This window comes from Elgaria multicarinata, chromosome 12 (assembly GCF_023053635.1).
Source record: "Elgaria multicarinata webbii isolate HBS135686 ecotype San Diego chromosome 12, rElgMul1.1.pri, whole genome shotgun sequence".
NCBI lineage: Eukaryota > Metazoa > Chordata > Lepidosauria > Squamata > Anguidae > Elgaria > Elgaria multicarinata.
Genome location: NC_086182.1, coordinates 13,187,172 through 13,201,170, shown reverse-complemented (window position 1 = coordinate 13,201,170; position 13,999 = coordinate 13,187,172). Strand labels below are relative to the sequence as shown.

General features: G+C 43.5%; 1 protein-coding gene across 1 annotated transcript in view; it reads left to right on the top strand.

Moving 5' to 3' along the window:
- EBF2 (EBF transcription factor 2) overlaps positions 1–13,999 on the top strand; it is a 286,143-nt gene that overhangs the window by 239,639 nt on the left and 32,505 nt on the right. Inside the window, exon 11 of the mRNA XM_063139242.1 lies at positions 13,794–13,882. Within this exon, the coding sequence (XP_062995312.1) occupies positions 13,794–13,882 (89 nt within the window). The remainder of the gene's footprint in view (positions 1–13,793; positions 13,883–13,999) is intronic.

The following is a 13,999-nucleotide window of genomic DNA, read 5'->3' as shown; positions in this document are numbered from 1 at the left end:
AAGTGTTATATCCTGCTTAGTGTAGATCTGGCCCTGCTGGTCACTGAAGACCAGGTGCTGAACCAGATATATTCTTTTTTCTGATCCAGCAGGGTACTTACATTCATAAGAGCAGGCAATGTATGGAGTTATGCTTCAAATACCAAATAGGGGTGTAAATATGAGTTCTGCAAAAGCAGATCCTGCTTGTTTGATTAGGGCCCAGATGTTGTAAAGAAAACTATGTGCGGAAGTACATGGCTTGCTCCAGGGGCTACTTACGTTTTAATATCTTTGCAATGTTGATGGAATCAGAATTGAAGAACAGAGAAGGTATTCTGAGTCTTGATACTTTTATGACAGAGTCATAAAAAACGTTTCTTATTCAAAAGCCAGCAGTTTAGTCAGTTCTGTCTTATTTGTACCATCTGTGGGTGGGTGGAATCATAACAGAACTGGTCTTAGTCATTCATTCTGCACCAGAGGAAGCTTCCAAATCATCTTTAAAGGCAGCCCCACAGAAAGCACATTGCAGTAATCCATGTTTTCCATGTGTGGTGTAGTGGTTAGAGAGTTGGACTGGGACTCAGGAGATCCAGGTTCTAGACCTCACTCAGCCATGATACTCACCGAGTGACTTTGGGACAGTCACTGACTTTCAGTCTAACCTACCTCATAGGGTTGTTGGGAGGGTAAAATGGAGAGGAGGAGGACCTTGAGTTCCTTGGATGAGAAAAGGCAGGATATAAACACAATGATAATAAATAAAGACAGACAGAAATGATAAGTAAAAATAAACAAATTAGTTCCATGTATGAACAGCATTTTGGCAAATACATCATGTGTGTGAACTGAACTGGTCATTCATATGTCTTGAATGTGAGCCAATCTTCTTCCAAAGCAATCCTACAGCCCCCAGTTAGCATCTGGGGCACCCTATAATGCTGCTGGACCCCTCTTCTGCACCTGGATACAGAGATCCAACCTAAGAGGATGGGATCTGTGCATAGATTCGCCCCCACTCAAGTTCCTCCCAGCTGCCACAGAAAACTCCATGGCAGCTACCTTCCCCAAGGTTGGTGTTGTGACCTCGGGCAAGAGAGGAAAAGGAAGGGATGGGGTCCAATGGATCAAATCAACCAATAAGCAGGGAGGCGAGTCAAAGGGTTGTAGTTCCACTGGTTCCAACATCCTCTAAGTCCCCATCCTGCCCCTGGTAGTGCATCTCCACTAGATGGGCTCAGAGGCCCGTCTAGGGGAGAGTTCTATAAAGGAGGATGGACATATGAAAATCAGCTCTATTTCCCCTCCTACCCTGGATTTAGCAGCCCAGCGGGACACGGGATGCTCAGAACCCCCCCCCTAAAATCACAGACACTCAACAGGTAGCATCGCTCTATTGACCACACACAACCCCTCCTTGTACCTGTTTGTTGCATTTGTTATGATTAGGTCGCACTACCCTCTCCCTGTATGGTAGACACCAGATTGATCATTTCTTCAAGTGTGATGGCAGCCAGTGGCTATCAGTGAGGATGGAGAGTCGAACAGATGACCCATCTATTCAGTCTTCAGGCCAGGCTATAGCAAAAATATAGAGGTATTGTTTCGGAGCCCACTGTTACCACTGGGCCTCGCAGAAGAACATACACAAAGAATTACCTAAAGAACATTTTCAGATTCACCTGGGTTGTTTTTGCTGTTCTATGATAGGAGGGTGCTCCATAAAATTAGCAAGTGTGTGTGTGGGGGGTGAATAAAACTATTTCTCAGGCTTTCTGTCTAAGTAGATCACGACAAGCAAAGCGATAAACACAACTATTAAGTACAGCTGCACTTGGTGTAAGCAATTCCCCCAGCTCATTTTGGCTAGTAGCAGAATTGTTTAAAGAAAAAAAAGGGGGGGGGGAACTAGAACAATAAAGTAAGAACTTCCAAACTGCACAATTAACCTGGTGTGTTGTTTTTCTCCTACACTCCCTATATTAATTATCTTCAAAGCCTGTTATGATCATGGTATGATTAAAAAAAAAATCACTACAGATAATTTTTGTGTATGTGAAATACTGTGGCTGTTTTTCGGTATGAATACGGATGTTTTCTTGGAGAACGTGCTGCATGCTCCATATGAAATCAGTAAATTTAAGGGAGAAAGCAGCTCAAAACACAAGCGAGAGTCAAGTCAATTTGTAGTTGGGAGGAGGATCATTTCTCAAAAGCAGTGGAGGCTGGTGGCTGCGATGTCAGTGGGGCAGTTTCAATCAGAACAGTCAGAACTCTAAAGGAGCTATCTGGCATGGTGGCCCCAATCCATACCAGGACTCTGGAGTAGGGCGTGTCTTTAACCAGTGGCCCCAGGTTGAATTGGGGCCCACACCTGCAATTTGCATGAGAGGTGGAAAAAAACACCTCTTGTTCACTCCAAGGAAAGGTATTTTCCCCCTGAGGAAATTGCAGGTGGTGGGATCACCGCTGGGGGGCAAGGACTGAAGCCCTCATACCCATCAAGCCAGGGCCCCAATTAATAGAATCATAGAATCATAGAATAGCAGAGTTGGAAGGGGCCTACAAGGCCATCGAGTCCAACCCCCTGCTCAATGCAGGAATCCACCCTAAAGCATCCCTGACAGATGGTTGTCCAGCTGCCTCAGATGACCCCCAATTTCTAAAAGAAAATTGGTGCACTCAGGTAAAGAGCAAATCATGTGATTAATATCATGTATAGTTTGGCTCTTGGAAATTAAAATTATTGTGGCTTCTTGTTCATCAGCTAGTTGGCCACTGAGTGACAGAGTGCTGGACTAGGTGGACCCTTGGTCTGATCCATCAAGTCTCTTCTTCTGTTCTTATGCTGAGTACGCAATCCATCTTTAAGTCTGGACTTATATTTATCTATCTATTTCTATAACCCTACAGCCAAAGCTCTCTGGTAGGTTTACAACAATTAAAACCACAAAATACAACATAAAATGTAAACGTTTCCTGCAGCATAAATGTACAAACCAAATGGGGGACACTTGGCTAGATGGGGGACACTTGGCTCAGCAATACTACAAACGAGAAAGATCTTGGAATTGTTGTAGATCACAAGCTGAATATGAGCCAACAGTGCGATATGGCTGCAAGAAAGGCAAATGCTATTTTGGGCTGCATTAATAGAAGTATAGCTTCCAAATCACGTGAGGTACTGGTTCCTCTCTATTCGGCCCTGGTTAGGCCTCATCTAGAGTATTGCGTCCAGTTCTGGGCTCCACAATTCAAGAAGGACGCAGACAAGCTGGAGCGTGTTCAGAAGAGGGCAACCAGGATGATCAGAGGTCTAGAAACAAAGCCCTATGAAGAGAGACTGAAAGAACTGGGCATGTTTAGCCTGGAGAAGAGAAGATTGCGGGGAGACATGATAGCACTCTTCAAATACTTAAAAGGTTGTCACACAGAGGAGGGCCAGGATCTCTTCTCGATCCTCCCAGAGTGCAGGACACGGAATAACGGGCTCAAGTTAAAGGAAGCCAGATTCCGGCTGGACATCAGGAAAAACTTCCTGACTGTTAGAGCAGTGCGACAATGGAATCAGCTACCTAGGGAGGTTGTGGGCTCTCCCACACTAGAGGCATTCAAGAGGCAGCTGGACAACCATCTGTCAGGGATGCTTTAGGGTGGATTCCTGCATTGAGCAGGGGGTTGGACTCGATGGCCTTGTAGGCCCCTTCCAACTCTGCTATTCTATGATTCTATGATTAAATAAAACTTAGCAGCAATGCAGAAATTTAAAATACAATAGCAGATTAATAACAACGGAGCTAAAAGGGTAAAATGTTGGAAATAATTAAAAAAGGTCTTCACCTGTCTCTGGAAAGAGTACAACCATGCGCACCAGTAAAACACTGAGTGAAAAGAATCTTGTCATAATGGTGTGCACAATCACAACATATATATATATATATATATATATATATATATATATATATTGCAGTCATGTGTTTTTTCAATCCATATTCAAATGTACATGCACACCAGTAAAACCACCAAAAAAAGAAGAAGCAATCTTGGTACAAAAGTATGCATACACGTGTGTGTGTGTGTGTGTGTGTGTGTGTGTGTGTTTGCAATGTACACAAGTCCACATGATCACCAGTTTAAAAAAGAAAAAAAAACAAGCAAAAAGAATCTTGATATTATGCTATGGATGATCAAGCTTGCATTTTTGCAGACATGTATTGTGAGCAGAGATGGAAGTCCTAGAAATAAAACACAGACACCAGAGCTTGGGATAAAATAAGGCCTCTTTATTTAAGCATGGAGATTCTCCCCTCCATGGATCTGTGCATGAACGTGTGGGAATCTAGTTCGTTTATCCTCAGGCAACTAGCCTGCCCCTTAGGGCAAGCCACTCAGCTGAAAACAGGGGTCGGGTGACCTGCCCCCCTTTCCAACTACACTTGAGTGTTTGGTGAGACCGACCCATGTCATCCCCACTTTGGCTGCAAAGCCGAGTAGATGAGACAGGAAGGTCCCCAAAGGCAAACCATATCCTGACACGAAAGCTGCAAAGCCCCCAAGGAGCAGGACCTCTGGATTGCCAATCACCATCAAGGCGCCAGAGTGCTCACTATCCCTATCCTGACTTTCCAAAATCCCTGCACAATCCTGCCACTTATAATTAACCTATTTATCCTCCACTTCTAAAGATTGGATCCAGTATGGAGTAGGCAAAAACCTGTACATTTCTAAATGACAGGGGAAATTCCTACTCAATGCCCCCCTTCAAAGGAGGTGACTGGTTATTCCCATACTGGTTATTGGGAGGGAGGGTGGGGCTGAAATCAAAAGAGGCTGAGAGTTGCGTGGGGGTGAGCCTTTATACGCTTGGCTCTGCCCCACCACAAGGCTATACATGTGCACACACACATACAGTTCTTTTAGTTTCGTTTCTGGCTCCCTCCCTCACGCAACAACCATCCCCCACCCAAGGCATACTGGCTGGGTGGGGACTGGGTTTCTATCAAGGCATACACAAGTGTACATGCACACCAGTAAAGCACCATCACCACCACAAAAGAAAAGAAAGCATCTTGATACACGAGTGTGCACACATTTCCTTCCCCCCCCTTTTTTTTGCAATGCTTTATCGGTGTACACAAGAGTGCATGTGCACCAGTAAAGCATCACAGAAAAGGACTATTGATGCAGTCATGAATACAAGGCAGTGTTACATCAGGGAGCGCATGCACATTGTTGATGCCAAGTGGGAAAATGACATAGATGAACTGAAGTACTGAAAGGTGTGACAAGCTGCACAGTCATGGAAGTCTATACAAAATCAGTGGGGTGGGGAGATGGAACAATGACAGATTCCTAATGCATCAGACCAATTTGGAAACATGATCAATTAACTCGGAACTTCAATATGGAAGGAGAATTTCAGAAGCATCCCTAGTGCGAATGGAGTAATGGCCAAATCAATGCTCAGTTGCTGCTTAACGCCCCACAGACTAGTAGAAAGTAAGTCCCATTAAACCCAGTGGAGCTTACTTCTGGCCATACATGTTGGAATACAGCCAACAGATAGGGTGACCATATGAAAATGAGGACAGGGCTCCTGTATCTTTAACAGTTGCATAAGAAAGGGAATTTCAATAGCTGTCATTTGTATATATGGCGAACCTGGTGAAATTTCCTCTTCATCACTACAGTTAAAGCTGCAGGAGCTATACTAGAGTGACCAGATTTAAAAGAGGGCAGGGTACCTGCAACTTTAACTGTTGTGATGAAGAGGAAATTTCACCAGGTTCTCCATATATACAAATGACACCTGCTGAAATTCCCTTTTCAATACAACTGTTAAAGATACAGGAGCCCTGTCCTCCTTTTCATAGGGTCACCCTACGACAAACTCAAAGATTAGAAATGACTTCCATTTCTGTACCTTCCTTTCTGATGAAGCATAGAGATCGATTAAAGCTTATGATCTGATTTACACCATGCCTTAATATGATCAGCATGGAGTGCAAAGGAGCCGATAGCAGTTCTGGGGTCAGAATCAGGCTCCAATCAAGATCCCCCCCAAGGGAATCAGCTGCGAAAGCTGAAATCCAGAGTTCCTATTAGCAAGCAGGTGGAGATGGTAAAGCAGGAGTTTCAAGAGCTCACGGTGTAACCGCTAAAGATCTGAGAAGAATTCTTCAATATTTAATACAAAATCCAATATTCATTTCATGTTCAAACTGATTAGGCATTAGCTGAACAAGAACAGCACTGAGACAGCTTGTTTGAAGAGGAGAGTGCCGTAAACTGTTAAAAAAGGAGACAACGATAAAAATTAAAGATAAATTCCAAGGGTAAATCTAAATGTCACAGTGGGAGCTGTTATCGGTGCGCATATGTTCCCCATAATGGGTTCTTATAATATGTTACAGCAAAGTATGCCATGATGCTAGTGCTGCTGTAGTTAAGGATCTGTCGGCAGTTCCTCTCGGAGTGCAATCAGTCAAGATACTACCGCGCAGCAATTCCCAGATTGATTGTGGTGCCAGGCTGGTGGTTTATTGTCTTGAGCAACTTTTTCCTCTTCAGTAAGAATGGGAAAATAGAGTCTGCCATTTGCTGAATAAGTTTGCGAGCCTGTTTGTAAGGGTTTCATAGGTGTGAGCAAGGGGTGTGCCGGGTGTGCCCAGGCACACCCTAATGTCTCAAGCAATAAGTGCCGAATTGAGAGGGCCATTGAACAGGGATCCAGAGGGGGATCCAGGTGTAGTGGGAATGGCCCTCCAGCTGCCATCTGGCTGCTCTAGTGCCACCCACCCCCCACCCCGACAGCATGCCATTGCTCCCAGTAGCAGGAATGAAAAGGAATCACTCTGCTGGGAGTCTTGTTTCAAAGATGCCAGGAAGAGGGCTCCAAAAGGCCAGTATCACCTCGTAAGCCCCTCCTTTGGCCAATGTCGCCATAAAGCCCCACCAATGCTGGGGCTTATGGGGCATCTCCTCATTAGCCCCCCCCCCACCTGCAATGGCCCTTCTGTGGTCAAGCAAGCTGAACATGGCATAGGGCATCAGTGTCTACGGTGCAAAAAATAAATGTATAAAAATAATGTCCTTTATGATTATTTGATAAATGATGACCTTTAAAATATATATATCATTGGGTGCCTACCCTAATGAGATGTGCTGTGCACGCATATAAGGGGTTTTCCATTTGCAGAAACTCACTGATGGATGAAAATATTTTTACATCTCCTTTTGGTCTGAAGACCTTAAAGGCACCTAAAAAGACCAGTGATAACACAGTCATAACATGAAAAGAATAACACAGACGCAGAAGGGAAAGGAATCTATTTACCTACCTAGCGAACAAAAATTCAAAGTCTGTTTTTCCTCCATCCTAGCTGTCTGTTGGAGAAAAAAACAACTTTGCTATTCATTGAAAAGCACACCTTGACAGAGCTAGGTAGGCCTTTCTGGTGACACTGGGCCCCATCCTGCGTGCCACAACTGAAAAAGCCCTGTCCTGTTCCCACCCGTGTTTCACGTGGCACAGGCATAAAGTAAGACTTCCGCATGTTCCGGATCGGTTAACATGATTCGTTTCATTTCTGGATCTTTACTGCTGATATTTAGTTGGCAACCTTGAGGACTAGAATTTTAGTTTTTAAAATAAATAAATAAATAAACAATAGCAGAGATGCTGCAGGACCAACTGATGCAAGTTACAATGACAAAATAAATGCATGCTTGGACGGATCTTGAACAAAATTAATCCTGAGTAGTAGCCAGGTTGTTTTCTTGAGTAACAAATCCGGATATTCCCATTAGATATTTTTAGTTAAATATGTGTGTGTGTGTGTGTGTGTGTGTGTGTGTATATATATATATATATATATATATATATATATATATATATATATATATCCCTTTATACTTTATAATCTCTTTCACTTGACCCAAGACATGTAACGTACTTAGGTTATTAGACTCACAAGCAAGAAGAGAAATGGCACATAGTGATATATAAGATCTCCGGAGGATTCTGACAAATTCTCACGATTATTGACACAACTTCTCTGCCCTGCTCCCAAATGGGAAATAGATTCTGTGGCAGTTGAAATGTGTATTATTAAACTCCTTAAGAAATCCAGAATGGTTCCCAGTGGCAGATTTTTTTTTTAAGTATTGCAAAGTCTAAATTCTCAGGTTTAAGGGCTCCTCTGCTCAGCTCCCATTTGTTTCAGTCCAATGATATTAGAAGTCACCATTGTGGTCCCATTAAAATAAATCAAGGAGTATGTCACCAGGACATATTATGATTTCTTGCTTCCGTGTTGTTCCAGTAAAGACAGGCAGATAGGAAGATCTGAGGTAGGCTGGCATCACGACCTCCAGTTTCACTTATTTGTGCCAATCAGGGCTGGTGGCAGATTCACACCCCACCCCACAAAGCTGGGATTCTCAATTATTTTATTCAGTCTGCAGGCATGTCTACACCTTAAGGGGGTAGAGGGAGGGAGGGAGGGGAGATCATGGACTTACCTGCTTCCACCATCTTCATGGTTTTATGAAACAACCAGGAGCCGAAAGCGTTATCTGTTAAGTGTTTTATTATACTGGTCAATTACCCGGGCGCAAATTTTTGGCCAAGAATGCAAACACAAGCCTGGATGCTGCAAAGATCAAGTCCCACTCTTTCAGCCACAAGGGAAAATCCAAGGAAGCTGGAACTTTAGCCTACCTATCCGAGTCCACCAGCCAGAAATAAGGAATGCCGATATCGCGGTGTCAATAGCCAGTCAGAAGTCCAATCCAAGTCAAGAGCCGAGTCCGTTGTCCAGGATGTCAGGGTCAGGTATATGCATAATCAGTCAGCCGGTCCGAGTCAAGAGTCGAAGGTCAGAGTCAGGAAGCAAGGCAGGGTACTGGCAACTGGTTTGAAGCAAAAGGTGTTTGCCAGACTGACACAGCATTTAGCTTCCTCCTTTTCTAGTCCTGCCAGTCTGGCCCCACCCAGAGTCCAGCTGTGCCTTGTTACACCTGCCTCCTATTTAGGCTTGGCACCTTTCCCCTGCCAGTTTCTCACATGCACACTCCTCCTCACTGCCTGCATCTGCTCAGCCCTCTTTCCTCACCTCCACTCCTCAGGGCTGGGTGGCATCACCATCTCCACCTCTGCCTCCGCCTTCAGAACGTCAGGCAGGGCAAGGGTCTGACCAACCCGCAGCTCCTCTGATGGACCTGTGACCTCTTCCCTGTGCATGTTGATCTCCTGCCTGGCTGTAGGGGAGGAAACACCCTCTCCTGTGGGCAAGCCATCCTCCTCCTCTTCGGCCGAGGAGGCTTCCTCGAATGCAAACCTAACAGATGGCTGTGTAACGTCCTGGAGAGAAAGAGGCTCATCGCGGCTGCCATTTATTTTTAAAGAGGAGCTGTGAGTGCATGTGGTGAAAACGAAGTTTTTTTAAAAAAATATCCACCCACCCCTGTTGGCAAAATCTTTCCCCCCATGGGCACAGAGCCACCCCACGTGGCTCCATGCCCATTTCAGGCCCCAGGAGTATGTGACACACCAGCTGCTGTCCTTGGGATGGTCCCAGGACTGTGGTGAAAATCAGGATAACTGGACAACCAGTTATCCTGGGAAAATGCAGGGGTCATCCTTGCCTGCCCCTGGGATCCCCTGTGCATCATTTGGATGCACAGGGACGGCCCCAGAAAAAAGGGCTTGTGTAGAACCGGCAATGAACCAACCTGATCCTCCTCTCCCAGTGTAATGTGCAAATCAGACTGCAACTTTTGTGATGCATTTTAAAGCTCAAATACACTGTGAAAAATGTAGGAGAAAAGGCATCTGGAAAGCATCTTTGAGAGAAAATGCATTCGGAAATGCATACCCATATTTACCTACCTGGACATTAAGGTCATCATCTGTGGCCATCTTCCAGGTGCTCGTGCCAAATGAAGTGAGGCAGGTAGCTACAAGATAAAGGACCTTTTCACTGGTGGCACCCAGTTCTGGAATGCTCTCCCTAGAAAGACTCACTTGGTGCCTCCATTATGGTCTTTCTGGCACTAGGCATTTAAAGAACTTCTTTTAGTACTAAGTTCTGCTACTGTTTTTAATCTGGTTTTATGTTGCTTTTAATCTGGTTTTAATCTGGTTTTAATCTGGTTTTGTGAACCGCCCAGAGAGCTCCGGCTATTGGGCAGTATAGAAATGTAATAAATAAATAAATAAATAAAATAATGGTTTCATTCTTTGTTGCTATTATTATTATTATTATTATTATTATTATTATTATTAATATTTTAGATATAACAAAAAAAATAGAACAGTCCCCTAACAATCGGGGTTTAAACAACTGTTACAGAAAACTCGGTTCATACAATTTTAGGGGAGGAAACAAAAGAAAAGAAAGAAAGGGAGAAAAAAAGAAAATGAAAAATAAATAAGTGAATAGAAAAATAAATAAATAAATTAATAAGTGTTTTGTGTGATCTTCATTTGTTGTATAATGTCAAAATGCTCAAAGCGGAAGTGAGCATATATTGTTGTAAGTTTTATCTTTGTTTTATTCTGTACTGTTTATATTTTTATTTTTATTCTTGGTTTAAATATTTGTACTACATGATTTAAATGTATTGTAAACTGCCCATAGAATTTTAGTTAAAAGGTAGTCTAAAACTACAGTGAAGATACGATCCTATGCATCTTTAGACAGAAAAGAAATGTCCTACAAATGTCCCCAGCATGATGGATATTGTAGGACTTTCTTTCTGTCTAAACATGCATAGGATTGTGCCCTAAATAATAATAATAAAAAATTCAAAACTGTATGAGAAAATATGTTAAAAATACATATGTAAATACAAATCTTCCTGCAGATTTTTTAAAAATAAAAATGCAAATTAACTCAGAAATGGGGGCGGGGGCAATGAATAAACACATGGGTAATTGACATGAACTAAAAGTAGAATGATCTGTCCATACCTGATCTCGCCCCCTGATAGGCATACTGATAGTGGTGGGAAGTGGTGGTTGAATAGCAGCAGCATTGTGGATTGCAGCAGGGGGCTGTAAGACATCCCACCATTTTAAATTCCCCTCAATGTCCCAGTGTTACATTGCTGCAGTGGGGCATTATGGCCGATGTGAAAGGTTGAGCCACCTGGTGAAAAAAACAGACGTGAGGCTATGTATGGACTGGTATGTCTAGGGTGACCCTATGAAAAGGAGGACAGGGCTCCTGTATCTTTAACAGTTGTATTGAAAAGGGAATTTCAGCAGGTGTCATTTGTTTATACGGAGAACCTGGTGAAATCTCCTCTTCATCAAACCAGTTAAAGCTGCAGGTGCCCTGCCTCTTTTAAATCTGGTCACTCTAGTATAGCTCCTGCAGCTTTAACTGTTGTGATGAAGAGGGAATTTCACCAGGTTCTCCGTATATACAAATGACAGGTGCTGAAATTCCCTTTTCTATGCAGCTGTTGAAGATACAAGAGCCCTGTCCTCCTTTTCATAGGGTCACCCTAATAAAGCAGTGGTTTCGCTCCTGCAGTGCACCTCAGTACCACTATAAAGCAGCAGTGTGGCGCCTGCCTTTTATACAGTGCTTTCATTCTGCTTTCGTAGTGGAATATCCTGCTTGGTGTAGATGAACCCACATACACTTTGAGGCTTCTGGGAGGTACCTATTGGTTGATAACATGAGCCCCCATCTCCTCAGCACTTTTACATTTTTTTGTCTTTTGTGGGACTTTGCATGTGTTCTTCCCCACCGTCATTATAAGGGCAAAGATAATCCTATTTTAAAGGACAATAAATGACAACAGCCAGCCTGACTCAGAAGGGAAGGACAAAACTGGCAACTGTTAGCATTTAGGGATGTGCAGATTTTGTTTAATCCATTCAATGTGTGTTTCCCTTGATGTAATCAGATTTTTCCCTCTTCAGAAAACTAGGAAGAAACTCAGTTTACGTAATTTTCACATGTTTGCGATATTATATATACTTTCCCTAGTACTCCATAGTGGGGGCTGAAGAAAGATAGTAGATATATAAACATTCAGCTTTTCTTTTCTTTTAAAATTGGCATATTTATTAATGTATTTTCTAGTAACTTTTGTACTTTTGTTTGGCTAAATTTCTGTACAATTCTGGAAAGGGGAAAAAATGCTCCACATGGAATCTGGGTGATTCAGAAGATGCTGGCCCACACCAAAGTCATTTTAATCTGTTTTTGGTTTCTCTGACATCACCACTAGCACCTGACTATGTTGTGTCAGCTTCGTGGTTTCAATTCTGAACCATTTTAGTGCTGCTGAGGCGTTACTTTTCCACAATTAGCCAGAAGCAGAACTAAAACATAGGTTCCACATACTAGGGATGTGCTCCGCTCCGATTAGGAGCGTAGAAGCAGTAGCGGATTGGCCTGCTCCGCCTTACCCAGAGGCGGAGTAGGAGCGGACCGCGGACCCCCTAGAAGCAAGGCGAAGAGAAGCGGCCGTTTTTCGGAGCTCCGAGTTCAGGCGGAGCGCTCCGGTCGCCATCTTGAAAACATTTCGCCATAGGATTGCATTGCGGCAAATAATCGCGCATAACTACGTTGTTTTTGAAGCTATCATTCTGAAAATTCTTGTGCACAGAGAGTCGTGGATGGGGGTCATTTTGAGACCACTCTCACCTCTCTGCATCGTACGGGTCACGGGCTATATTTTTGTGAAAATCGGGTCAACCGCGCGGGTCAAACTGCGTTTTCGGCTTTTCGCCCATAGGATTGCATTGAGGGAAAGAATCGGGGATAACTGGGGGGGGGTTTAAGCTATCATTCTGAAAATTCTTGTGCACAGAGAGTCGTGGATGGGGGTCATTTTGAGACCACTCTCAACTTTCTGCATCGTACGGGTCGCGGGCTAGAAGTTTTTAAAAAATCGGCGGGAAAAATACCTTTTTCAAAGGGCTGAGGGGCAGAGTCAGCTCCCGGTCATGATGATCCCAAAGTTGGAGGAGGGCATAGGCAAAACAGGTAACTTGGGATTCTGGGAAACTTCTCTTTCTTCATCTGAACGGGCTTTTCCCCGTGTTTTTTAACACACCTCGCAGGGATGTTGTGTGTGGGGTGCCCGATTTTCAAAAATTCGCCAAAAATCAGGGGATGATGGGATTGCTTTGAAACTTGGCGTGCGTGTGTATATCCCCATGAGGTGTCATGGTGCCAAACATGAGGTTTCTAACTTGAACAGAAAAAAAGTTGTATAATTTTTTAGCTTTCAATGCAAGCCTATGGGGGGGGAAACGGAGCTCCGGATCCGGATCCGGAGCTCCGGGCGGAGCGGAGCGGAAGTGGGCGGAGCGGGGGCGGGGCGGAGCGGCCCGATCCGAAAAATGGCGGATCTGCAAGTGAAGCGGAGCGGGGGGTCCGTGCACACCCCTACCACATACTATTGTAGGATTCATCAATGCCTTTCCCATTGATCTATATTATTATTATTATTATTATTATTATTATTATTATTATTATTATTATTTGTATCCCGCCTTTTCAGCAACAATATCCTACGCTGTTAATTAAAATGTTCCTTCATACAAATCCCTTGTTTTATTGCTTCTGGTTTAGCATTGAATTGCCCCTTAATTGCTCCTAATTACTCAACTTGTCTTGGGATAACTGCTCATCGCTGCTCATGAATGTGTAACTATAATCCTTGCATTATTCTTTCCTTATAGCAAAATAGCCTTTAGTTTTTGTTTTCTCAAAAGTGGATGGTTCTTTTCATTCAACTTCAGTAGCTATTCATGTCTGATCTCCTTCCTGCCTCTATTTCAGCTTTAAATGAGCCTACTATAGACTATGGTTTCCAAAGACTCCAGAAAGTTATCCCAAGACATCCTGGTGACCCAGAGCGACTAGCCAAGGTAAAATGTTTCCTGTGTCTTTTTGGTACAGTCTGTACTTCCAAATTTTACAGGGCATAGCTGCCATCTTAGAAGAGGCATTCCTCTATCTCACGCACAAGATGGAATGCCTCTTTT